At 41.1% G+C, this 26,241-nt stretch overlaps 1 protein-coding gene across 1 annotated transcript in view; it reads right to left on the bottom strand.

The window, feature by feature from the left end:
* The window catches only part of TENM2 (teneurin transmembrane protein 2), a 1,113,787-nt gene that overhangs the window by 29,269 nt on the left and 1,058,277 nt on the right, over window positions 1-26,241 (bottom strand). The window contains exons 25-26 of the mRNA XM_080804500.1: window positions 20,219-20,394; window positions 18,476-18,711 (exon numbers count right to left, since the gene is read on the bottom strand). Coding sequence (XP_080660626.1) covers window positions 18,476-18,711; window positions 20,219-20,394 — 412 coding nt within the window. The remainder of the gene's footprint in view (window positions 1-18,475; window positions 18,712-20,218; window positions 20,395-26,241) is intronic.

Consider the following 26,241-nt stretch of genomic DNA (forward strand, 5'->3'; position numbering starts at 1 on the left):
TGTTATTCTTCCTCAAGGTTGCTCTGGCTATTTGGGGTCTTGTGGTTCCACACTAATTTTAGGTTTGTTCTATTTCTGTGAAAAATGCTATTGGTATTTTGATAGGGATTACTTTATATCTATAGATTTCTTTAGGTAGTATGGACACTTTAATAATGTTAGTCCTTTCAATCCATGAGCATGGTATATCTTTACATTCATTTGGGACATCTCCAATTTCTTTTATCAGTGTTTTACAATTTTTAGAGTACAGGTCTTTCACTTCCTTGGTTAAATTAATTCCTAGAAATTTTATTCTTTTTGATGCAATTGTAAATGGGATTATTAATTTCTCTCTGATACCTTGTTATTAGCATATAGAAATGCAACTGATTTCTGCATGTTAATTTTGTATCCTGTGACTTTATTGAATTCATTTAAGTTTTTTGGTGGAGTTTTTAGGGTTTTCTATGTATAGTATCATGACATCAGTAAATAGTGACTATTTTATCTCTTCCTTTCCAATTTGGATTTTCTTTCTCTTGCCTAATAGCTCTGGCTAAGACTTCCAATGCTATTTTGAATAAAAATGGAAAAAGTTAGCATTTTCTTGTCCCTCAACTTTGAAGAAAAGTGGTTTTTCACCATTGAGTGTGATATTAGCTGGGGGTTTGTCCTAGATGACCTTTATTCTGTGGAGGTACATTCCTTCTATACCTATTTTCTTGAGAGTTTCTGTCATGAATGGATGTTGACTTCTGTTCAAATGCTTTTTCTGAATCTATTGAGATGATCATTTTTATCCTTCATTTTGTTAATGTGGTATATCACATTGCTTGATTTGAATTTTTTTAAAAAAGATTTTTTTTATTTATTTGACAGAGAGAGGCACAGTGAGAGAGGGAACACAAGCAGGGGGAATGGGAGAGGGAGAAGCAGGCTTCCCGCCAAGCAGGGAGCCCAATGAGGGGCTTGATCCCAGGACCCTGGGATCGTGACCCAAGCTGAAGGCAGACACTTAACGACTGAGCCACCCAGGAGCCCCTGATTTGAATATTTTTAACCCATCCTTGCATTCCTGGAATAAATTCTACCTGATTGTGGTTTATGATCCTTTTAATGTATTGTTTAATTTAGTTTGGTGATATTTTGTTGAGGTATTTTGCATCTACATTAATCAGAGGGTTTTTTGTTTGTTTGTTTTGTTTTTTGTTTTTTGAGGTGTCTTTTTTCTGGTTTTGGCATCAAGGTAACATTAGCCTTATAAATTGAGTTTGGAAGAACTTCTTCCCTTTCAATTTTTTGGAATAGTTTTAGAAGGATAGGTACTAACTCTTCTTCTTCTTCTTCTTTTTTTTTTTTTTTTTAAGATTATTTATTTGACAGAGAGATCACAAGTAGGCAGAGAGGCAGGCAGAGAGAGAGGGGGAAGCAGGCTCCCCGCTGAGCAGAGAGCCCGATGCAGGGCTCGATCCCAGGACCCTGAGACCATGACCTGAGCCAAAGGCAGAGGCTTAATCCACTGAGCCACCCAGGAGCCCTGGTACTAACTCTTCTTTGAATGTTTGGTGAATTCACCTTTAAAATTATCTGGTCCTGGACTTTTGTTTTAATTTAACTTATGGATTCAGTTTCATCACTTGTAATCTGTCTATTCAGATTTTCTATTTGTTCACAGTTCAGTCTTGGAAGGATGTGTGTTTCTAGGGACTTACCCATTTCTTCTAGGTTGTCCTAGAAGTTATAATTGTTAACAGTAATCTCTTACTATTCTTTGTATTTCTGTGCATTTCTCTTTCATTTCCTTTTTTATTTGGGCCTTCTTTTTTTCCTAATGAGGCTGGATAAAGATTTATTGATTTTGTTTATGTTTTCAAAGAACCATATTTTAATTTCATTGATATTTTGTTGTTATTTTTTTAAGTTTCTATTTCATTCTGCTCTGATCTTTATTATTTTCTTCCTTCTATTAGCTTTGGGTTTCTTTTGTTTTTTCTCTGGTTCTTTTAGGTATAAAATTAGATTATTTATTTGGAATTTTTCATGTTCCTTGAGGTAGGCCTGTATTGCTATGAACTTCTCTCATAGCATTACTTTTGCTGAATCTAATGGATTTGGGGTAATTGTGTTTCCATTTTTATTTGTCTCAAGGTATTTTTAATTTCCTTTTTTCAGTGACCTACTGGTTATGTAATAACATGTTGTTTAGTCTTCATGTGTTTGTGTTTTTACCCCAGTTTTCTCCTTGTAAATGATTTCTAGTTTCATATCATTGTGGTTGGAAAATATGCTTGATATGATTTCAGTGTTTTTGAATGTATTGAGACTTGTTTTGTGGCCCAAGTTGTGATCTATCTTGGATAATATTCCATGTCCACTTAAAAAATAATGTGTATTCTGTATTTTTTGGATGAAATGTTCTATATATATCTATTAAGTTCATCTGGCTTAATATGTCATTTAAGACCAATGTTTCCTTATTAATTTTCTTCTTTTTTTTAAGATTTTATTTAATTATTAAAGAGATGGAGAGAGAGAACAAGTAGGCAGAGCAGCAGGCAGAGGGAGAGGGAGAAGCAGGCTCTCTGCTGATTGGGAAACCTGATGCAGGGCTTGATCCCAGGACCCTGGGATCATGACCTGAGCCGAAGGCAGCTGCTTAACCAACTGAGCCACCTAGGTGCCCCTCCTTATTAATTTTCTGTCTGAATAATCTCTCCATTGATATAAATAGGGTATTAAAGTCCCCTACTATCACTGTATTACTGCCAATTTCTCCTTTTATGTCTATTAATTTTTGCTTTATATATTAAGGTGCTCGTATTTTGGCTGTATAAATATTTGTGAATATTAAAAAATTTTTTTGGATTCTTGAATTCTCTCCTGTATCATTACATCATACCTTTTTTTTCTCTTTTGTTACAGTCATGTTTTAAAGTCTATTTTGTCTGATGGGAGTACTGCTATACCAGTTTTCTTTTTGTTTCCATCTACACAAAATATCTTTTTCCATCCCTTCATTTTCAGTCTGTATTTGTCTTTAGGTCTGAACTAGTCTCTTGTAGGCAGCATGTAGGTGGGGTTTTATGGCTTTTTTTTTTTTTTTTTAATCCATTCAGCCACCCTGTGTATTTTAATTGGAACATTAGTCCATTCACATTTAAAGTAACTATCAATAAATATTTACTTATTACCATTTTGTTAATTGTTGTTATTTTTGTAGCTCTTCCTCTCTTGGTCTCTTCCCCTGTGGTTTGATGGTTTTCTTTAGTGTTATGTTTGGGTTCCTTTCTCTTTATTTTTTTGTCTATGTATTTTATGTTTTTGGTTTGTGGTTACCATGATATTCATTTACATTTATATTGGCATATTTACATATGTGCATAGCATAGTTACACACATATGTCTCTTTTAAGCCTATAGTTGTTTAAGTCTGAACACATTTTAAAAGCACATTTTTATGCCTTCTCTCACATTTTATATTTTGCTGTCTTATTTTACATATTTTAATTTTGTGTATCCCTTTACTATTTAATAATACTTTTGTCTTTTAACCTTCATTCTCACTTTTTTTTTTTTTTAAAGATTTTATTTATTTGACAGAGATCACAAGTAGACAGAGAGGCAGGCAGAGAGAGGGAGGGGGAAGCAGGCTCCCTGCTGAGCAGAGACCCTGAGGCAGGCTTGATCTCAGAAGCCTGGGATCAGGACCTGAGCTGAAGGCAGAGGCTTTAACCGACTGAGCCACTCAGGCGCCCCTCATTCTGACTTTTTAAGTAGCTGATTTACTGCCTTCACTACATATTTGCTTTTACTAGTGAGATCTTTTTCTTTCATATTTTTTCTTATTTCTAGTTATGGTCTTTTCTTTTTGGCTTAAAGAAGACCCTTTAACATTTCTTTTAAGGCTGTTTAGTGGTGATGAACTTTGTAAGTTTTTGCTTTGCTAGAAACACTTTATATCTCCTTCAGTTCTGAATGATAACCTTGCTGGGTAGAGTATTCTTGCCTGCAAGTTTTTCCCTTTTAGCACTTTAAATATATCTTATCAATTTGTCCTGACCTGCAAAGTTTCTGGTGACAGTTTTTCTTTGGCTGCCTTTAAGATTTTCTCCTTATCTTTAAGTTTTGCTATGTCTTTGTGTGGATCTCTTTGGGTTTGTCTTGTTTGGGACTTTATATTCTACTTGTATTTTTTTCCCCCCAGGTTAGGGAAGGTTTTAGCGATCATTTCTTCAAATAAATTTTCTGCCCCTTTCTCTCTTTTCCTTCTGGGACCCCCATGTAAATATCAGTATGCTTAATGTTGTTCTAGAGGTCCTTTAAACTATTCTCATTTTTTAGAAATTCTTTTTTCTATTTGCTTTTCTGGTTGTCTTTCAGGTTGCTGATCTGTTCTATATTATCTAATCTGCTGCTGATATCCTCTAGTGTATTTTTCAGTTCAGTTATTGCATTCTTTGCAGCTCTTTGACTTCTGTCTGGTACTTCCTTACATTTTCTAATTCTTGGTTGAAATTCTCACTGTATTCCACCATTTTTCTTCTTAGTGAGCATCTTTATGACCATTACTTTGAACTCTTTATCAAGTAAATTACTTACTTCTCTTTCATTAGGTTCTCCTCCCCATACTGAGGTTTTATCTTGTTCTTTTTTTTTTTTTAATTTAAATTCAATTAGCCAACATATTCTTGTTCTTTTGTTTAAAACATAGTCCTCTGTCTCATTTTGTTTGACCTTGTTTCCTTTTATAAATTAGGTGGAACAGCCATCTGTCCTAATCTTGAAAGAGTGGCCTGATGTAGAAATATCCCCTGCATAAACTGTGTGTGCCTGCTAGGATGGTTGGAGCTGGAATGGCTGCAGATCAGGGAGTCCTGGGGTGCTCTGTGCCAGGGGTATCCTGCCAGGACAGTTGAGCTGAACCAGGCATGGGCTGGTGGGTAGGGTCTTAGCATGCTTGGTTCTGGAGCTGCCCTAGTAGGATGACTGTTGGAGTGGGAGTTGGCATGGGCCAGGCGGTCACAAAGTATGTTACATCAGTGTATGGATCTTTCACCACCTTGATTAAATTTATTCCTAATGATTTCATTAGGAACCTTTTTCTAAAAAGGTTTTATTTATTTATTTGAGAGAGAGAGAGAGAGTGAGAGATCGAGAGAACTAGTGGGAGGAGGAGCAGAGGGAGAAGCCGACTCCCTGTGGAATAGGGATACCAATGCAGGACTCAATCCCAGGACCCTGGGATCATGACCTGAGTCGAAGGCAGATACTTAAGTGACTGAGCCACCCAAGCACCCTAATTTTATTCTTTTTGATGTAATTATAAATGGGATTGTATTCTTAATTTCTGATAGTTCATTAGCATATGGAAACACAAAAATTTTTGTGTATTGACTTTTGTATTCGGTAACATTTCTGAATTTGTTTATTCTAACAGTTTTCTGATGGAGTCTTTAGGGCTTACTTGCTTTCTTGCTTTCTTTTTTCCTCCCTCTCTCCCTCCCTCTCTCCCTTTCTCCTTCCCTCCCTCCCTCCCTTCCTAAGATTTTACCTATTTATTTGCCAGAGAGAGAGAAAGAGAGATAGTACAAGCAGGGGGAGTGGCAGACAGAGGGACAAGCAGGCTCCTTGCTGAGTAAAGAGCCCAATGTAGGACTCGATCCCAGGACCCTGAGATCATGACTTGAGCCAAAGGCAGATGCTTTACCTACTGAGCCACCCAGACAGTCCTAGGGTTTTCTATATATAATTTTATGTCATCTGCAGATAGCAGCAGTTTTATTTCTTTTTCAATTTGGATGTCTTTTATTTCTTTTTCTTGCCTAACTACTCTGACTAGGGTTTCCAACACTATGTTGATTAAGAGAGGTGAGAATGGGCATCTTTGTCTTATTCCTAATCTTGAAGGAAAAGCTTTTAGCTTTTCACCATTGAGTTGGGGTTTACTGTGGGCTTTTCATGAATGGCCTTCATTGTATTGATCCCAGGACGCTGAGATCATGACCTGAGCCAAAGTCAGAAGCTTAACAAACTGAGCCACCAACGTGCCCTCAATCTTGAATTTTCTAAGACCTGTTTTGTGGCTTAACATATGGTCCATCCAAAAAAAAAAAAAAAAAAATGTTCCATGTGCACTTGAGAAGAATGTGTATTCTGCTCTTGTTGGATAGAAGGTTTTGTATATGTTTGTTAGGTCCATTTAGTAAATAGTGTTATTCAAATCTATTGTTTCCTTTTTGCTTCTGTCTTCGATGATTGTTGAGAGTGGGGTATTAGAGTCCCTAACTATTATTGTATTGCTTTTTATTTCTCCTTTTAGTTCTATAAACTAGGTGTTCCAGTATTGAGTAAATATTTATAATTGTTAGGTCTTCTTTATGGATTGACTCCTTATTACTATATAATGATTCCATTTTTAGTTTAAAGTCTATTTTGTCTGATAGAAGTATAGGTACTCCTGCATTGTTGTTGTTATTGCTATATGCTTGAAATCTTTTTTCCATCTCTTCAATCTGAATGTGTATGTGTCTTTAAGCCTAAAGTGAGTCTTCTATAGGCAGGATACTACTGAATTTTGTTTTTTATCCATTCTGCCATTCTATAACTTTCCATTGGAGAATTTGATGTGTTTATATTTAAAGTAATTATTTCTAGGTAAGGACTTTCCATTTAAAATACTGTTTTCTAGCTGTTTGTAGATCCATTGTTTCTTATATGCTTTTTTGTTTGTTTCTTTAATGTCTTTTGGTATCAGTATGCTTAGACTTCTTTAATATGTTCTTTTGTATATTGACTACAGGTTTTTCTCTTGTGGTTACCATGATTTACTTAAATTATCTTCAAACTATTATACTCTATTTTAAACTGATATTAACTTGATTTTAATAGAATTACTAAACTTTACACTTTTGCCTCTCCTCTTTCTCACATTTCAGGTTATTGATATTATAGTTTACATATTTTTATATTATGTAATTAATAGATTATTGTAGTTATTGGTATTTTTATTTACTACTTTTTTTATCTTTTAGAGTTGTGAATTCCACACCACCATTAATATATTATAGAATCTAACATTTACCATTAAAAGGAGTTTTATGCTTTCTTTTTTTTTTTTTTTAATTTTATTTTCAAAAGTAATCTTACACCTAACAGGGGGCTTGAACATACAACTTCAAAATCAAGAGTTGCATGCTCTGCTCACTCAGCCAGCCAGGCTCCCATCTCTTTTTAGTTTCTTTTATAATGTTAATTAGCATCCTTTTATTTCCTTTTAAAGAACTCCCTTTAGCATTTCTCATAAGACAGGTATAGTGATGATGAACTTCCTCAGCTTCTGTTTGTTCAGGAAAGTCTGTATTCCCTTGAGTGTAACTTCTTTTTTCTTCCTGCTCTCAAAATTGTCTTAAAAAAAAATTTTTTTTTTTTTTTGAGTAATCTATACACCCAACATGGGGCTTGAACTCATGTCCCCAAGATCAAGAGTTGCACGCTATACTGACTGAGCCAGACAGGCACCCCCATATCTTTGACTTTTGACAATTTAATTATAATGTGTCTTGGTGTTGTCCTATTCAAGGTAATGCATTTGGGAGCCTTTGGGCCTCATGGATGTCCATTTCTTTCCCCAGGTTTGAGAAGTTTTCAGTCATTATTGCTTTAATCCTTTTCTCTCTGTCTTCTTCTTCTGGAATTCCCCTAATGGAGATATTGTTTCTTCTGAATATGTTCCATAAGGCTTTCTCCACTCTTTTTCATTCCTTTTTCTTTTTATTCCTCTGACTAGGTGATTTCAAATGTCCTATCTTCCAGGTTATTGATTCTTCTGCAGGGTCAAGTCTAGTTTTGAAGCGCTCTACTGAATTCTTCAGTCACTGTATTTTTCAGGTCTAGGATTTTCTTTTTTTTTAAAATGGTTTCTACTTCTTTGTTGAACTTCTCATTTTGTTCATGCATTATTTTCCTAATTTTGTTCAGTTGTCTGGGTGCTCTTGTAGTTCTCTAAACTTCAAGAGGACTATTCTTAATTCTTTGGCAGTTAATACATACCCATTTCTTTAAGGTCAGTATTGAAACTTCATTAGTTTCCTTTGGTGGTGTCATATTTACCTGATTTATTGTGATCCTCGATTCCTTACATTTGTATCTGCACATTTGAGTAAGCAGTCTCTTCATGACTTTAAATATTTGCTTTGGTAGAGACACTTCTTCCCCAGTCAGCCCAGTTTGGGTTTCTGGATGTGCCTGCTGGCAATGTCCTTAGGCAAGTGTGTCTTGCTTGCTTCAGGGTCAATTTCTGGGCAAGGCAACTGCCTGAGCTTTGAGGTCAGTGGTGAGGGAGTGTGCTGCTGGTTGACAAAAGTTGAAGCAGACTACTGGCTTGGGTCTTTGCCCAGTTGAGGCCATAGGATGAGCTCTGTGGTTTCTCAGTTCTCTGGTCAGGCTTACTACACTGTTGGGACTGGGTACTGTATTCAGCCATAGATGGGGCTATGAATTCAGCTTCTCTGCTCTGGAAGGGCAGCAGAATGGGATCTAGGTCCTTCACAGCCTGCTTGGAGACTCCTTAACAGGGAAGAGTTTTCACTGAATTCCCTGTCTGGGTGGGGCCATTCTTTTTGTTTTGTAGGTGGGGAAAACCAGGGACCATGCCTTCAAGTGCTGTTGTGAGAAGGGCTCTGCAGCTTCCCTTGGGCTCCTTTAGGTGCCTTGGTAAGGCTATGGATTAGTTTCCATGTCTCCGTGCAGCAGAACTTGTTCCAGAGCTTGTAAGGTTCTCTGTGGTCTTGACTCAGGCCGACCCTTGCTCCAAGTTCCAAGGCTGAGTACAGCCATTGGCTTTGCTCCGTAGGCTATCAGCTTGTGGCCCTGCCTCTAGGGACACAGCAAGGCTTGAGCTTGCTGAGGTATGTAACCTCCAGGCATTCCCACCAGCCCTTCTGGCCAGTCAGGGTGGGGAGTCACACTCAGTAGTGGGTGTGGCTTTGATTCAGCTCCTTTGCCTGGGTAGGTGGGAGGGCCTGCTCTGAGAACTTCTGCATGGGTTTCTGGTCAGGAATGGCCAGGAGCTATACTAAACAGGGAGTGGGGCTGTGAACCAACTCCTGTGTGGGCATAGCAGGGGAACCCTCCCTGTCTGGTACTGGTTTCACTTTGGGGGTGATCAGCTCTGTCCTCCTCTCACCTTGTCATTACTGGGGTATTCAGCTTTCAGGTGTTCCCACCAGCCCTTCCAGTCAGATTGGGCTGGAAGCCAAACCCAGAGCCCATGGGGTTATGATTCAGTTCCCCTGCCTGGGCAGGGGCTCCAGGGACAGTGAAAATCCTCATGTGAGGCCCTGAATCCGGCAGATTTGCATCCTGCTGAGTTCTGTGGTAGGACTGCACCGACAACTTGGTTCTGCAGATAAGGTGCTGGTTGGGAGTAGTATTTGGGCTCTGTGTGTAGGAACTGGGTCTGCCAAGACCTGTGTGCTGGCTGTTGCAAGCTTCGCCTTCCTTATCACAATCAGTTTCCTAGGGGTCAAACTCTGCGGCAAGACCAGAGTAGGGGCTTTCACAAAGTAACCCATAATGCTGTATGTGTGTATGTGTGTGTGGGGGGCGCTGGATGTCCCCTTTGGACTCTCATCCCCCTATGGTGGACCTAAACACTCAAGGGAGACCTCTTTGCATGGTATGACACTGGCTTGGGACAACGGGTCAGTGTGTAGCTGTTGCTCTTAGACTTCTATTCCAGTCTGTCCTGGTCTCTGTGGTCAGGGGAGAACTTCAGCCTCACCCCCATGTTCTAGGATTGTCTCAGTGGTGTCTTGTCCATTAATAGTTGTTATTCTTGTGAGTGGGGACAAAGTCAGGAGTGACTGAAGTTGCTGTCTTGGTCATGTCACTCTGAGTCAACTTTTGAAATGTATAATTCTTATAAAAATGCCCAATCCCTTTAATAATTAAAAATGATAAACTTACTGGCAGCTGAAAGTTCAGGTCTGTTGTGTAGCCTAATCAAGTGTCTTTAGTTATGAGCATGCCATTTGTGAAAAGGAGGTGCCTCAGCTGGGGGCCGTCGGGCGTTGGAGGGCTGGACAAGCATGCTCAGTCCTTCATGGGCATCTGGCCCTACTTGAGAGTGTTCAGAAGCTTTAATTTAGCCACACTGTTCTCTTATTCTGAATTAAATTACCCATCTAACAATATTTAAATTAACCTTGAGGCTTCCTGGAGAACATAAAAGTTATTTTGAATTATTTTCACTGCCAGGATCAGCACAATTCCCTTCCCAGCCAGCTTGGTAGGTATTCAGTGATAAAGAAACCAATTTTTAAATTAATACAATTTTGTGTTTGTAAGGAAGCCATTATTTTTAATTATCGGGCATTTTCCTCAGCCTGGCTTCCCCAGTTAATAAAACTCAGCTATTTAGCATGGTTTTTATTTTTGCAGAGGGCAGACTTTGGGAAGTAGTTTCCCCTGTGGAATCTCCCCCCAGAATGTTTTGATCTCACCAAGTACACGCCTGTCACAAGGAGGCTCGTAAAAAACCCCAAGAAAAGGAAACGCTGTCGTCAAAATGGCCCTGCTGGGCCCATAACCAGTGACTCTAACTTAACTCGAGGGGCAATGACAGGCGCTGGTGATTTGAGAAACATGAAGGAGGAAATTAACACTGGGCTGGATCCCCTCCAGGAAAAGGCATTGTAGCACAGCAGGAGAGGTTTCAGCTAGACTTACGGAGGAACACTTTGCCTGTCATGTTTTGAGTGTGGGAAATCCCAAAAAGGTGAGTGAGGGAAGGCATGAGATTTTCCACGGCTAGAGACATTTAAAAGCTGAATTCCTGCCTTAGCGAGTTTAGGTATTCACCTAAGCCAGGCCTAGAGGACATCTTCATTTCCTTACTGGGTCAGTCCTCTGGGATTTCTAAAGCCGCTCTCTCCTGTTGCCATACAAGAAGACTCAATGCTACATTGGGATCAGTGCTTGTGCAGACAAAACAACTTGCTATAAATTTAATATTAGCTTAAATAATGCATAATTAGAAGGGTAAGCCTCCGCAAACATATTAAATAATGTATTCCCTAAGCAAACATTATTTTTTGGATGACTTGCTGTTTTGGATGATGGTGAGGTAGAGAGGTGGAAAGACCTAAATTTGAGCTGCGGTTTTGACTCTGCAGTTTTGACACTGATTAGTTTTGTCACTGCAAAGCAGTCTTTCACCTTTAATGCCTCAGTTTCCTTATCTGTAATGGCCTGTGAGCCTTTGATGGGTAGGGACTTTATGTTTCTTAGTGTCCATTGTTATTTTCGAAAGTCCTTGGTACTCAGCACACATTTGTGAATAAGGGGGTTGAATGGGACCCAGTATAAGAACCATGGCAACTCTCATGATCTAAGGTTCTAATGTGGAAGACTGGGAAGAGAAAATGTGACTAGGACATCTGTGATCTCCAAATAACTAAAAAGGCTTCATTCCAAAGAACAATTAGAGTCATTCTGGGAGGCTCCCAAAACCTGGAATTAATAGAAGTTAGAAAGAGTGGATTTTCATGATGTCAACCTAAAATCCCATTTATTAATTCACTACACATTTACTGAGCACCTATGGTATGCTTGTTACTGGGATCGGCACTCAAGATAGAGCAAGACATTTATGGTCCTTGCTCTCATAGAACTTACAGGTCAGAGGAGGGTAAGGACATGTGAGCCAACCATGAAAACATTATGCTGTAATGAGAGCAAACACAAAAAACTATGGGAAGGAGGAAGGACACTTAGAACTGGGCTCACAAGGACCATTTCCTAGAAGAAGTGCTGTATCAGTGGGAGCTTGAAGGATGTCTAAGACTTTACAGGTGAGGGCAAGGAAAGGGTTGGGGAGAATATTCCAGTTGGGAAGTCAGCAAGTGAAAGCTTGTATAGTAAGTAAAGGCCCCTCACAGGCAGAGAACTTCATTTCAGGTGCTGTGGGAATATTCTAGTAGAGGTAGGTGGGCTGGTACAGAAGAGAGGCATCTGGTATGTAGGCTCAGCCTGGATGACCTGAACAGGTTTTGTACTTGTCCCCTCTCAATCTGAACTTCGCAAAATCCCAGCATGTCGTGTGTCTCCTAGCCTCTAAGAAGGAAGATAGTCTAGTTTGCAGATAAATGGTTCTCTTCATTCACCAATGTGTCCATCTGGGGAGGACTTGTATATTTCTAAGATCCTTACCAAGGTCACTAAGGGCCTGTCTCTTTGACCTTGCCCCAAGATGGCTAGCTCTCCTTCTGCTCAGGGTATATGCAACAGTCTTGTCTGCTTCAGGGCATTTGCACATGCTGATCCACTAGAATAGGAGGCTGCCTCCCATCCCATGCCTGGAAAGTTCCTACTCTTCAGTTCTCAGCTCAAATATCCTTCTCTTAGAGTGGCCTAACCTACGTCAGATATTCCCCCTTACCTGCACCCTGTGTTTTTCTCCATAGCACCCATCACAATTTCTTTCTATTATTTGATCAGTTATTTGATTATTATCTGTTTCCCTTTGCTATGACAGGAGGGTCTTTCCACTTTTCCACCACACCCTCCAAAATAGCAAGTCAGCCAAAAGTAATACTTGCATAGGGAATACATTGTTTAATGTTTGCAAAGGCTTGCCCTTCTAATTCTATATTATTTAAGCTGATATTAAATTTATCACAAGTCCTGTCTGCACAAGCACTGCTCACAGTGTAACATTGAGTCTTGTCTGTTTCATTCACCTGTGTACACTGAGTGCCTCGTACACTGCCGACACATAGATGTTTGAAATATAAAATATCGGTGCAGATTGAGAGCACTGCAGCAGGAAGGGACTGATAAAGCCGAGGCTTTCACGTAACTGTGGCATTAAGCAGAGCTACTTCAGCGGGCTCCATGCAGAACTGAGTGCATGTGTGTGTTCGCATGCACAGCTGCCTCCCACCTTGCTCCTGGGTCATTGTCATTTGCCACAAAGGTAAAACTAACACAAGCCAGTGGGCAATTGCAATATCTTATTAATCATATGGAAACCCTAACAAAATTGCTCCCACCTCTTCTTGGGAAGGACACTAATACCAATATCATGATGAAAAATGATCTTGGAAATGATTTTTCTTTTGTTCTGCTACCTACACATGTAGTTGTTTTTTGCTTCTGCTATCTCTATGTAAATCGTAATCAGGAGGCAGCATCTTAGAGGGTGGATGTCTGCTTCCTTTTCAGAGAGAATCATGCACTGAATCCATTTCAGGGAAGAGCAGGAGTTTTAAATCTCAGAAGAGGTTGGTTTCTGTTCTCTCTTCTCTTGCTGGTGGGGAAGGTTGGGGGTGGGGGGAACGATACATGAACAGAGCCTCAGGACCAGAAGTCTGCCTTATGATTAGGCTCTGGAGGGATGGAGGGTATAGAACATATCTGGTGTGTGTGTGTGTGTGTGTGTGTGTGTGTGTGTGTGTGTGTGAGATTTAACCTACTCCTTCCTTCTTTGGGTGCAGCACCCCATTTCTGTAAGGTTTCCCTGTTTACGTGGTTTTACTGAGATGTCCAACACAAGATACATGCGTCCACATGTGACCTTGTATTGGCCAATCATAGACCTGCATCTGTACTGGGTCGGTCTCCTGGGATTTTTTTTTTTTAAGTATAAGTGGTATGGGAGATCCTTTCTTCTGTGTTCACTAAGCTAGGCTGATGTCAGCCTGAAGTCACCTTTGGCCATCTCTGCCTGACTCCCCTGTGTGACGAGGTCACTGGTCTACTGTGGGAGAAAATTAGTTCAAGTGCCAAGAGAAATAATGCTAGCGGAAGGAAGGGGACCACAAAAAAGGGAGAAAAAGAGGTGTCAGCCTGATGACATCATTTGGGCTTGTGGGGGCCCAATTAGGCAAGACAATGAATGCCCTTTCTTATTATGCTAGTCTGAGTGGGCTTCCTGTGTTTTGCAATGGGAAGATTCCTGACAGATACTGGGAAAATGTGATTGTGAACTCATGCCTGCTTTGGTGAGATTGGGGGGTGGTGTGGAATTCGCACACACATGCACCTTCTAGGGACCCTTAAAGGGGCATGGACATCCCCTTTTCCCTCCTCACCTGTTGTCTGAGTGCCTATCACATGGCACTTGTCATCAGGGATACAGCGGTGAGGTGGTTCCAGTGCTCACGTAGCTTATAGATGCCCTGATGAACCGTTTTTGGTGTTTTGAAAAGACCAGGGAGAACAGAGAAAGGAGTGCAGTGGAAAAGACTCTTTCAAATGAGATTCCTTGAGACGTCCTTGGGAGACATAATGAAAATGAGTCTCTCGTTGAGTTTGTGCTGGAAAGAATGGACTAACACTCTAAATTTTGCCAAAGCATCATAAAGCTTTCGGTGGAAGGTTCTTTGTTGGTCTATCCGTCCACCATCTTAAATTTCACCAGCCTATATGGAAAGGCTGCTGACATGTTCCTCACCCAAGAGATGTCCCTGACTAGGTTGCTGGAAGAAGGGCTACCTGGGTGGCTTAGAATTTCACTGGGGTCTATCATGGTAGCTTCATTGGGATTTTTGGTTTCTTCTGAATTCTAGGGAAGCTTAGCGTTGGGTCCTCACATCACTCAACTGGCCAGACTCCTAGAAGCTTGATGGCACCTGGGAGAGGTAAGTCAGCTTGCTTCAATGCTCGAGCTCCTCTGTTGCTGCACCACAGGTTCTCTACAAACTCCCTGCTTTTCATGAAAGAGCAACATTTTTTTCCCTGTACTAAGAGGCAGGGCTGGGTCTGCCAGAATGTCACACGTCTGTCTTGGGGTTCAGTTCCCAGCTTCTCTCCTTCACAGAGGCTAGACAGCCGCTCAGTTTCCTAGTCCATAGGATTGTGGGGAGGGAACCTAAAAAGGAGAGCCTGATACAGCAACCCTGCTACTTATCAAATCCTGTTAATTGTGTATGCTAAGTATCTCTCAGATCCCTCCCTCCCTCATCTTTCTCTCTTTACTGTTAGTGATTTAGTTCTTTGTTTGGATTACTGCAATTGCTTCTGTGCTGTCCCTCTCCTCCTATCTTGTCTCCTTCTAATCTATCTTCCTCCACACCTGAGGAAGCCCGAGAGTCTTTCTAAGACTACACATCCCAACACATCACTCTGCTAATTAAACCCTGGAACAGTTCCCCACAGTCCTCTGGATAAATGTCATCCTAGCAAAATATTCCTTTCCATGTGTTGCCTCTGGCCGATGCACTCTTTTTCTGTACCACAGTGTACCAAGTTCCCCTTCCCTCTGGCCCACCTGATTTAAGGTTTCCTGAAATGCTCTTCCCCTTTTTGACCTCTCTGTTGCGTCACAGGCAACATTTCTGATCTGATCACCCCTTCCCCATATCTTTGCCAGACTAATTCCTACTGCTCTTCAGTCCTGAAGCTCTTCCTGATCAAGATGGCGGAGACCCTGCTATGTGTTCGCCAGCTCTTTCCTTTCATGTTTCCTTAGGCTCTCACAAAGACGACATTTCCTAGGCTGTCTTGTGGTTCAGTTGAAGTGATGCAGGCCATGCCCAGCTCTGCTCATTCAGCCCCTTGTCCTTCCAGAGCAACCCGAGAGGTCATTTGCCTACTGTGGCGGGATCACAGGACAGCAACGCAGTGAGTCCCCACGAGGCCGAGCTGCTTGCCTTCTCTGCACTGTGGAAAGCTCCTGCGATTGTGGGGTTTCTTTGTTATCTGGCCTCAGTCCACCCTCTCCTGACACAACCAACTACCGCTTTCCTTGTGACATTGCCTCTGTTACAGCTTACACCACACGATTCACATTGCTTTCTCCACTGGAATGCAAACTTCTTGCTGGCAAGGATTTAGTTTTCTTTCTCTCTCTCTAGTCTACTCACTCCATAGTGCTTGGCATAGAGTTGGCACTTAGCAAACATGTTTTTAAAAAAATGTATAGTATTGGTTTAATTTGCAGCCCACATACAGAGGAGACTTAAAGCAAAGAGAAAATATAAAAAAACGAGTTAGTTATACACAGGAAAACGATGACCGTTGTAAAATGCAGCGTTCTCCTAAGAGTCCATTCTAGTAATCCGAATGAAGGAATGAAAAATTTCAGGGCCCCGTTTGACAGTGGAAGTCAAGACAGAGGGAAAAGAAACGTCAGCCCTGGAAGTGAGAAGAGCCTGTTGCCCTGTGCATGCCAACAGGTACCCTTAGTTTAGGGGCTGCAAACCTCCTTGCCTTGGGCTCCCGGAGAACCCGAAAGGACACTCCCCAGTTCTCTTCGTCCACAGCACGCTCCCCCTTTCTTTTACACCTTCTTCCACTTGCTCCCCTGCAATTTCCAGGAGTTGCTTTTATTTCATTCACTAAACAATTTATGAATTGAATTAAAATAAATGAGATGCAAATAAATTCCAGGCTTTCTCCCTCATTTTCAAATTACATTTTCAGTCCACTCAACCTGTTATAATCTCATAGTGATTTTCATTTAAGAGAGCTAAATGGATATGTGATTATTGTTACAGGAACTAACACCAGACAATTAAATGTTGAGGTGTTGATAGATAAAGCTGTGTTTTGATTTGCATAAACATGATGCCAGCAAATCTAACCCTGGCAGAAATTCAGTTATAAGACTTGCGTGCCTAACTTCTGCTAATTACCACAAGTATCATTATTAAGATTTTTAATATTCAGAGTTGGGATTATAGCCATTTTATTTTAGGGCCACATTTATCTTTATTTTGCAAACTTAGTCAAAATGCGTAACTGATTTATCAGAGAAAAAGCACGATTACTACTTACAATCAACTTCTACAGTGCAGCATATCAAAAATCAATTATACAGCCCTGAAATCCAGTCATTAAGGATTTAGCTACTAATCTCATTTCATTTTTGTCTTTAGGAAGATACACCCGTTTGCAACTTTGCAGATACCAGCATAGGAAGAAAAACATGGGAGACTGCTGATAACCTAATGTGAGGAATGAAGCTCCAACTAGACAAAGGCAGAATCGTAATATGGAGTAGCTTGGCCCTGCGGGGAGAAAGGCTGGGCAGGGTGGATTTCAACCCAATAGCAGCCAAAGTTATTACCCAAGTGTGATTCCCAAGTAGTGGTTAAACCCTGTGGGGCTTCATTGTTTACTCTCAGGCCAGCACTTAATCTGCAGTTACTTTAGTTATTCATTAGTGTACTACCTATCTGCCTGTCTGGTTCCTTTCCTCACCCTTGACCATCCGGGGCAGGAGGGAAGGGATTTTACTTGGGGTGCCCTATTGACTTCCAGTGCTGGCTTATAGTAGGTGCTCAGTAAATGCGTGCTGAATTTGATGAGGACTGGGATCCCTAGGTTTCCCTGCCACAGGGGAAGGGGTTAGCATGATAGTAAGAATCAGACCCTCCTAGTGCCTGGTAAGTGACTAGGGCAGGACCCAGATTATCTGGATGACTGTGAATTTAATCCTTGGTGGTTAAGGATATGGGCAAGTGAGCCAGAGACAAAGATGGAACTGGGACTGGGTCCTGGCTGTGCCGTTTTCTAGCCCTGGTGCCTTTGGACGGGTTATGTAGCTTCCCAGAACCTGTGTTTCCTCATCTGAAAAACAGAGGGAAGTACCCCTGTGGGGCTGTCGAAAATAAGTAAAGCAGGTAACATAGAGCTTGCATCATGAAAGTCCTCAGTGAGTGTTGCGTGTTAGTTTTTTGTGGATAAGCTGCCCAGTTTGGGGAAGCTACGGTTGGTTGAAAATTTCTACTATGGTTTGCTTGTGATTTCCTCTTGGCAAGCCTTCCCTGATCACCTTAGGCTGGGTGATAGCTCCTCCTCTGATTCTGTCAGGCCCTGGATGCTTCGCTCACTTTTTTTTTTTTTTTTTTAAGATTTTATTTATTTATTTGACAGACAGAGATCACAAGCAGGCAGAGAGGCAGGCAGAGAGAGAGAGGGGGAAGCAGGCTCCCCGCTGAGCAGAGAGCCCTATTCAGGGCTCAAACCCAGGACGCTGGGATCATGACCTGAGCTGAAGGCAGAGGCTTTACCCAGGTGCCCCCCACTGAGCCTCCCAGGCGCCCCGCTTCTCTCACTTAACCCACTGGATTACCTTGCGTCTACATATTCCACTGGACTGTTAACTCCTTGTGTGTGAAGAGTACATTATAAAATTTCTGTTCTTTCAGTATTCATCAAATTGCTCCGCACAAAGCCAGCACCAGGCACCAAGTTGTTTGTCGAATTGGCCAAAGAGTGAGAGTCGAGGGAGCAGATAGCAAGTGTGACAAGAAGACTGAAGCTATCCCAAGCTAGAGTGGAAGGTAAATCTGCACCTTTTTCTTTCCTAGTAAGCAGACATGGTTTTTCCCAAAGGGATAGGGCTTCTGTCTTCTGACAGAAAGACTTGTCTTTCCCATGAAAGAAAGGAGTAATGGAGGCTTGGGACCTGGGAAATTGCCTCAGCTCCTGAGGAGAGGGTGTATCCCCTACTACTTAGCGTGATGAATTGTGTAGAACCACTTACCCGGAGTTTCCTGCCAAAGATGGTGACTTTGCCTTTAATCTGTTCCTTTCTTAGGCGCCACTCAATGGAGTTGAGGCCATTCTCCATGGGCAGGGAGATGTTGCAACGCCCAATGGTGGGGGTGATGGTGCCCGCTAGGACATGGGGCTCACTGTGGAAGCTGACACCCATCCCATTGGCATACATCACCCTCAGGGTACCGTTATTACAGAGCTGGTAGCTGTTCCGCACTTGATCTGGAGAAATGTAAGTGGGGGTGGGGATAGGGAAAGAAATTATCCACTCTGTTAGTCATAAGAGAACAGAACCCCTATTTTTATAGGTTTCCATGGTACTTTGCAGCTGTCAGTCTAAGGCTGCCTTCAATTAGCACACACACAATGTTAAGGTGAGTAGCAGAGATGCTACTGATCCATGGAAAGAAAAACATTATTAATAGGTGGCACTCCAGAAATAATTATGCTGTGATATTTTTCTTTTACTCACTGAAGACTATTAATAGTACCTTTAAAGATGTCTATTGCCTACACAATTTGTGTCAATCAAATTCCTAATCTTTAACATATATATTTTATCTAAAATGGGAAAAAAAAAGACTATTTCTTTTTTTTTTTTTTTTTCCTTTTGCCTACCATCTAACCTGAAGTGGATGGTCTAGCTACAGATCAAATCAAGAGAAAAAGCACCCTTCCTGGCCTTCATGCTTCTGCTGCTGACTCCACCATGATGCCAGCTCTCCTCAACGGAACTCAGGAGATTCAAACAGTGTAAGGTAGACTGAGCTAGTGGGTGCTGATAACATGTGTTTATCTTCCCAAAGGGAATCTACACTAGTCAATCAGACTTGTGACCTTTTTCCTTATCGAAAAGTTCCAGGAAGGAAACGTGAGTCTGAAACTCCTTTACAGATATATTGCTTCCTGATTATTTGGGCAAAGGAGTCCAGCTTGGCTGGCTTCGGAGATGCTGGCTTTTGGGATAGTGAGCAAATGTGTATCTGTCACTCCTGCAACTGCAGCCATCATGCAGAAAGACAGAATCTACATCATTAATCATTTGGCAGAGCAGAAATAGAGTCATTGAAACAGGCTCTGTCGTGGGATAATAGTCCAGAAATGTCACCATTTATCTACTGAGAGGACACTTTTATCCTCTGACAACGGGCTAGCCCACTGACATTATATCTTAATTAAAAGAAAAATTAATCTGCACAATTCCTTTTCTTGCCAGCTCCTGTGCTTGTCCCTCACTGTGTGTCATGTCAAACAGCGCTAGTAACTATGGGGTGGTCAGAAACCTTTGAGATCCCAATCTTGGCAAGAGATTGCTAAAGGGCTCTGATTCCAGGGCAATCAACCCAACAAACAAGTGCTTGGAAGAAGAATCAGGATGTGGCCAAAAAAGGAAGAGGTGAAGCCAAAAGGATAAAGAACCTTGGAGAAGGTAACTATGTGTGTTGGGTTGGTGGGGAGTGCTGATGATGAGAGGTAAGAGCAAGTGGGGATGGCAACTGACATTTTCAGGGAAGTATGTAGACATTCCCAAAGCTCTAGACATTCCATTTAGTGTAGATGACATTCTCCTGAATCTGATTAAGTCATTTTCTACAAGACTGACCTCTTGTAGAATTTGTTTATGGTGGACACTTCACTAAAATAACAAGCTAATGGGTGTTCCCGGTCTCTGGAAGTCCTCCCAGGCTTGCTGGGGTCTGTGGGTGAGTTTAGTGGGCAGGGGGCTTACCTTGTACCACTGTGTAGGAGGCCTCCACTGAAGACAGATTGGTAATGACAGTGACATCATCATCACGGTTGGAGTTCTCAATGTCAATGGTGATGGACTTCTCCATCTCCCGGTGCAGGCTGGTCACCACCCCCGTGGGGCGTGTCACATTGGTCAGGCGGCCTTCGTGGTCATAGCTGGAGGACAGACACACTGGTTTGGAAGCACAGTTACTGGAACTGAAGGCTTTCCCACCACTCAGAACCACACGAGAGCCAGACAGACTGGAAGGTAGAGTGGCTGGGTAGTGTATCACACTGAGGCTCCTTGTCACAATCAGTAAGACCTGGCATTGGAGACCATCTGTGTCCTTCCTCTTCCATACTCCTATAACCTCATCCCACTTGCCACCTCCTAGGCTTGGATTGTCAGCCTGGGCCAAATGCAAACTTCATGCCTTGGCTCAAGCATAGCAGGTCTGGCTGCCTATACCCCTTTCTCTGGTTTTACAGCCCAAACCAACCAAGCTCTCCAAGCAGCCTTCCTAGACTGTTTTCATGATGACTCACTTGAATTCAGGCTCCAAGTCTAGGTATACCTGATCAAGTTCTGCTGCTAGAAAGTTCCCTGAGAGTGGCCCTTCTCCTTTATGAATGTCATCTCTACTCTTCTCTTAAACTGTGGGATTATTGTTTCCATCTCCTTTAGCAAAAAGCCTTGGTGTTCCGCTTGGTAGAACATTTTCCTACTCTAGGAGATCCATTGTAATCAGAAAGCTTGGGGCCCTCCACAGGCCACAGGAAAGAGACTCTTTTTAAGGGCTGGATGTAGAGGCCTTTGAGCTTTCCCACATGAGATGTTACTAGAGAGGAGAGGAAGGGGAAACAATGAAAGTAGTTGACTTGACCTCTAGGTGTGACTCCCTCTTGACTGGGGACAAGGACAAAGTTGGTTGGTTCTGAGTGTTGGAGACCAGTTCTTGTACAGCATGTAGGACAGCCAGTGAACAGAACCATCGTGGCTTTTTTGACTTTGTCACAGAGGACTACAAAAGCAAATACAGATGGTGCCTGGCAAACAGTTTCAGGATAAAGGAATGCAGACCTGGTAAGTTATTTGGGAAAATATGATAAGAAATTTTGCTTCCGGAGATGTCTGAAGGCTGAAAACAGAACCACATTAAGCTGGAAGGCCGGTTGGACAAAGGGGGTGGGGAGGGGAGAACTCTGAGTGGGGAGCCCAGGTTTGGCTCTACCCTCATCATTTGCCCAGAGCAGTAGGCAATGGGTGGTACAGATAATACATTATAGTGGTTACACCACCAGGGCTTTCTGGGTATACATGGATGGGAATCAGGCCCTCCAGGTCATGGGACTCCCTTTTGTCGTCTAATCTGTTGAAGAAACTGCCTATCAGATGGGTGTACAAAGATGTTATTTACTAATAGTGACAAATTATAATAACCTAAGTGGTCATTCATCAGAGATTTGTTAAATAAGGATATATCCATAAAGTAGAAACCTCTAAAGCCATCAAAATTAATGACAGTGATTTCTTTTTTTTTTTTAATTTATTTGACAGATCACAAGTAGGCAGAGAGAGAGGAGGAAGCAGGCTCCCCACTGAGCAGAGAGCCTGATGTGGGGCTCGATCCCAGGACCCTGGGATCATGACCTGAGCCGAAGGCAGAGGCTTTAATCCACTGAGCCACCCAGGTGCCCCAATGACAGTGATTTCTATCCATTAGAGTGAAAATGTATATATTATTGAGTAGAAAGAGTGGAGCACAGAAATATAATCCTCTGATAGTATACAGGGGTGAAAAATGGGTATGTGTAGAAGATGTTCTCTCAAAATACAGACATCTCAACATTAAGGATAGTTTTCTGCATATGTTTGTATGTTCCCATATTTTAGGAATTATTTCTAACCAATATGCCTGACTTCCATGTTTTCTGACGAGAAACAAAAGGTAGTTAAATGAAATAGAGGGTAAAAAGACAAAAGATCAATGAGACTAAGAGATGGTTTTTTAAAAGATAAAACTGACAACCCTTAGCTAGACTCACCAAGAAGAAAAGATGACAGGACTCAAAATCAGAAATGAAAGAAGAGACATTACCACTGATACGAAAGAAATACAAAGGATCATAAGAGATTACTACTAAGGAGTTTCAATCAGTAATCAAAAGCGTTCCAACAAACAAAACTACAGGACCAGATGGCTTCACTGGTGAATGCTACCAAACATTCAAAGACTTATTAATAGCAATCCTTCTCAAACTCTTCCAAAAAACAGAAGAGGAGGGAACTATTCCAAACTCATTTTATGAGGCCAGCATTACTCTGCTACCAAAACAGGACAAGGACACCACACAAAAAGAAAATTATAGACCAATATCTCTGATGCATATAGATGCAAAAATACTCAAATTGTATTCATATTTAAATCAAATGTAGAAAATCATACTCAACAGTACCTTGAAAGCGGGATTTATTCTGGGGATGCAAGGATGGCTCAACAGTTGCAGAAAAAGCATCTGACAAAATTCAACATCCACTAGTGATAAAAACTCTCAATAAAGTGGGTATAGAGGGAATGTACCTGAACATAATAGAGGCCCCATATATAACAGATCCACAGCTAACATCATACCCACTGGTGAAAAACTGAAAGCTTCTCCTCTAAGATCAGGAACAAGACAGAACAATTAAGCAAGAAAAAGAAATGCATCCAAATCATAGAGAAGTAACACTGTAACTGTTTGCCGATGATGTGATATTATGTATAGAAACTGTTAGAACCAATACATTCAGTAAAGTTGCAGGATACAAAAATCAATACATAAAAATCTGTTGTGTTTCTATACACTAATAAACTTGCAGAAAGACAATCCCATTTATGATTGCATCAAAAAGAATTTAAAAGCCTAGTAAAAAACTTAACCAAGGAGGTAAAAGACCTCTTATACTGAAAGCTCTAAGACGTTGATGAAAGATACTCCATGTTCATGGACTGGAGGAATTATAATGTCCACACAATTCAATGCAATCCCTAACAAAACTATAATGACATTATTCCCAGAAATAGAACAAACAGTCCTAAAATTTGTGTGGAACCAGAGAAGATTTCTAATGGCCAAAGCAATATTGAGAATGATGAACAAAGCTAGAGGCATCAAGCTCCCTGATTTCAAACTATATTACAAAGCCATAGTAATCAAAACAGTATGGGATGGACATGAAAGCAAACATAAGATCAATAGAGCAGAATAGGGAGCCCAGATAAAAACCCACACATGTATGGTCATTTAATTTACCACAAAAGGGCCAAGAATATACAGCAGAGAAAGGACAGTCTCTTCAATAGATGGTATTGGAAAAACTGGATAGCCACATGCAAAATAATGAAACTGGACCGCTACACAAAAATTAACCCCAAATGATAAAAACCTCGAAGACCTGAAACCATAAAACTAGAAGAAAACCTAGGTGACTAGCTCCTTGACATTAATCTTGGCAATTTTTTGATTTGACCTCAAAAGCAAAGGCAACAAAAGCAAAAATAAACAAGTGGGACTGAATCAAGCTGAAAAGCTTCTGCACAGTAATCCATCAACAGAGTGAAAAGGCAACTTACTGAATGGGAGAGAATTTGTGAAAATCATATTTCTGATAAAGGGTTGATATTTTAAAAAACACCTCATACAATTCAATAGCAAAAAAAGCAAACCACCTGATTAAAAAATATACAGAGGCTCTGAATAGACTCTTTTCCAAAGAAGACACACAAACAGCCAACAGGTACATGGGAAGGTGCTCAACACCACTAATCGATGGGAAATGCAAATCAAAACCATAACGAGGTATTACCTTACACTTATCAAAATGTCTATTATCAAAAACGTAAGAAATAAGTGTGGGCAAGGTTGTGGAGAAAAGGAAACCCTTGCACACTGTTGGTGGGGATGTAAATTGATGCAAACACTAGGGAACACAGTATGGACTTTCCTCCACAAATTTAATCTAAAATTACTACATGATCTGGCAATTGCACCTTAAAGTATCCATCCAAAGAAAATGAAAACACAAACTCGAAAAGATAACTGCACCCCATCTCCACCGCAGCATTCTTTACAATCGTCCAGATACGGAAACAATCTAAGTGTCCAATGGAATATTGCTCAACCATAAAAAGAACGAAATCTTGCAACCTGTGACAACATGGATGGACCTTGAGGGCCTTATGCTAAGTGAAATAAGTTAGAAACAAATACCATATGATCTTATAGGTGGAATCTTTAAAAAATAACCTGAGCTCCTAGACATAGAGAACATCTTGGTGGTTACCTGAAATGGGAGGTAGGTGAAATGGGTGAAGGGGGTCAAAAGGTACCAATTGCTAGGTGTAAATAAGTCATGGGGATGTAATGTACAGTGTGGGGATAGGTAATAATACTGTACTGCATATTTCAAAGTGGCTAAGAGAATAAATCTTAAAAGTTCTCATCACAAGAAGAAGGTTTTTGGTAACTCTGTAGAATGATGGATGTTGACTAGACTTATAGTGCTGATCATTTCACGATATATACAAACATCAAATCATTATGTTGATTTGATTATGTCAATTTTATCTCCATAAAAATAAGAAAACACTTCTGTTTGTGTACAGTTGACTATGTCAATTTGACTTGAGTATGTCAATTTTATCTCAATAAAAATAAGAAAATAAAACACTTCTAAGTGTTTGTGTACAGGGTGCCTAAAGGACTACTTGGTACCAGATAATACCTTCAACTCCTGAAGGCAAGCCGGGACTATATGGGGGAGTTCCATGACCTGGGATCCGGGCAAAGATTTAATTCCAATGCACCTGGACCCGGATGATGGTGCTGATTGCCATGCTTCCTAATGAGAGCTGTAGTAGAAAGTGGAGATTCTAGTTTTGGGGAACAGAGGATTGGGGTTGAGGCCAGGATCCCAGGGGCCACAGGAAGAACATGTTATGTTCTCTTTAACTTTCAAAGAAGAGTGAGTTTCCTACAGTTGTGCTAACTTGCCCAGGGAGTATTTTCAGGTTCAGGTCTCTCTGCAAGTAGGTCTACACATAGTTGCGAGGAGCTATGTGTTCCAGTAATGGGATCTCGAGGCCACTTAGTGGAGCCGTGGCCTGTGTGGGGCCAAAGGGGTGCCTTTGACTCGTTTATTCAACAAGTATTTACTGCGTGCCTACTATAGGTCCGTCATTGTTCAAGGTGCTGGGGACATGACTAAGAACAAAACGGATGAAAATCCATGCTTCTGTGATGTACACATGATGGACAGGGCAAAAATAAACCATGGTTTAAAATACAGAGTATGTCAGATGGTAACAAGTGGTAAGGATTAAAATAAAGGAGGGAGAGAGACAGAGTATGTGTGTGTAGGGGTGGTTGTAATTTTAAGTAGAGTCCTGGGCCCTTGAGGGATGCAGGCTGCTCTTCCCCAGCTGACCATGTGTAAAAGTACTCAACAAAAGCAATTCACTATCTTTTTAGGAGGAACAAGAAAACCTAATGCATTTGAAGCCCTACAACTGAGAATTTGTGATCATTGGATTTATCTACATCGCCAAAAAGCAGCTCTTTAAGAGAACAATCATGCAGTTTCCATGTAACTTGTGAACTTCTTCTTCTTCTTCTTTTTTTTTTTTAAAGCATCCTGCTCATATTTTAATTCACCTAGGGTCCCCTCCTGGAAAAATACTCTCCCAGTTAGAGCTAGTGTCTAAAGGCGGACCCACGCCTGAACTTCTTTATTATGGTCTCTAAGTCAGGCCTAATTCTGGACTTCTGGGAGTGACATTGTTTTGTCCTCAGTCATGTCAGCCCACAAATTATCTCTGAAATGCACTGGGTCCTTAGGTGGAACTGCTAGAAAGTGAAAATCTAACAGGTGTTGGGGTTATCATATAGTTTTAGCCCAAGCTGGTGTGAGAGCTAAAGATAGCACTCAGATGGTGCCTACAGGGGTAGAGTCACTGGCTGGTAAAGTCTGATCAAGTC

The sequence above is a fragment of the Martes martes genome, assembly GCF_963455335.1.
Source record: "Martes martes genome assembly, chromosome: 5".
NCBI classification, from domain to species: domain Eukaryota; kingdom Metazoa; phylum Chordata; class Mammalia; order Carnivora; family Mustelidae; genus Martes; species Martes martes.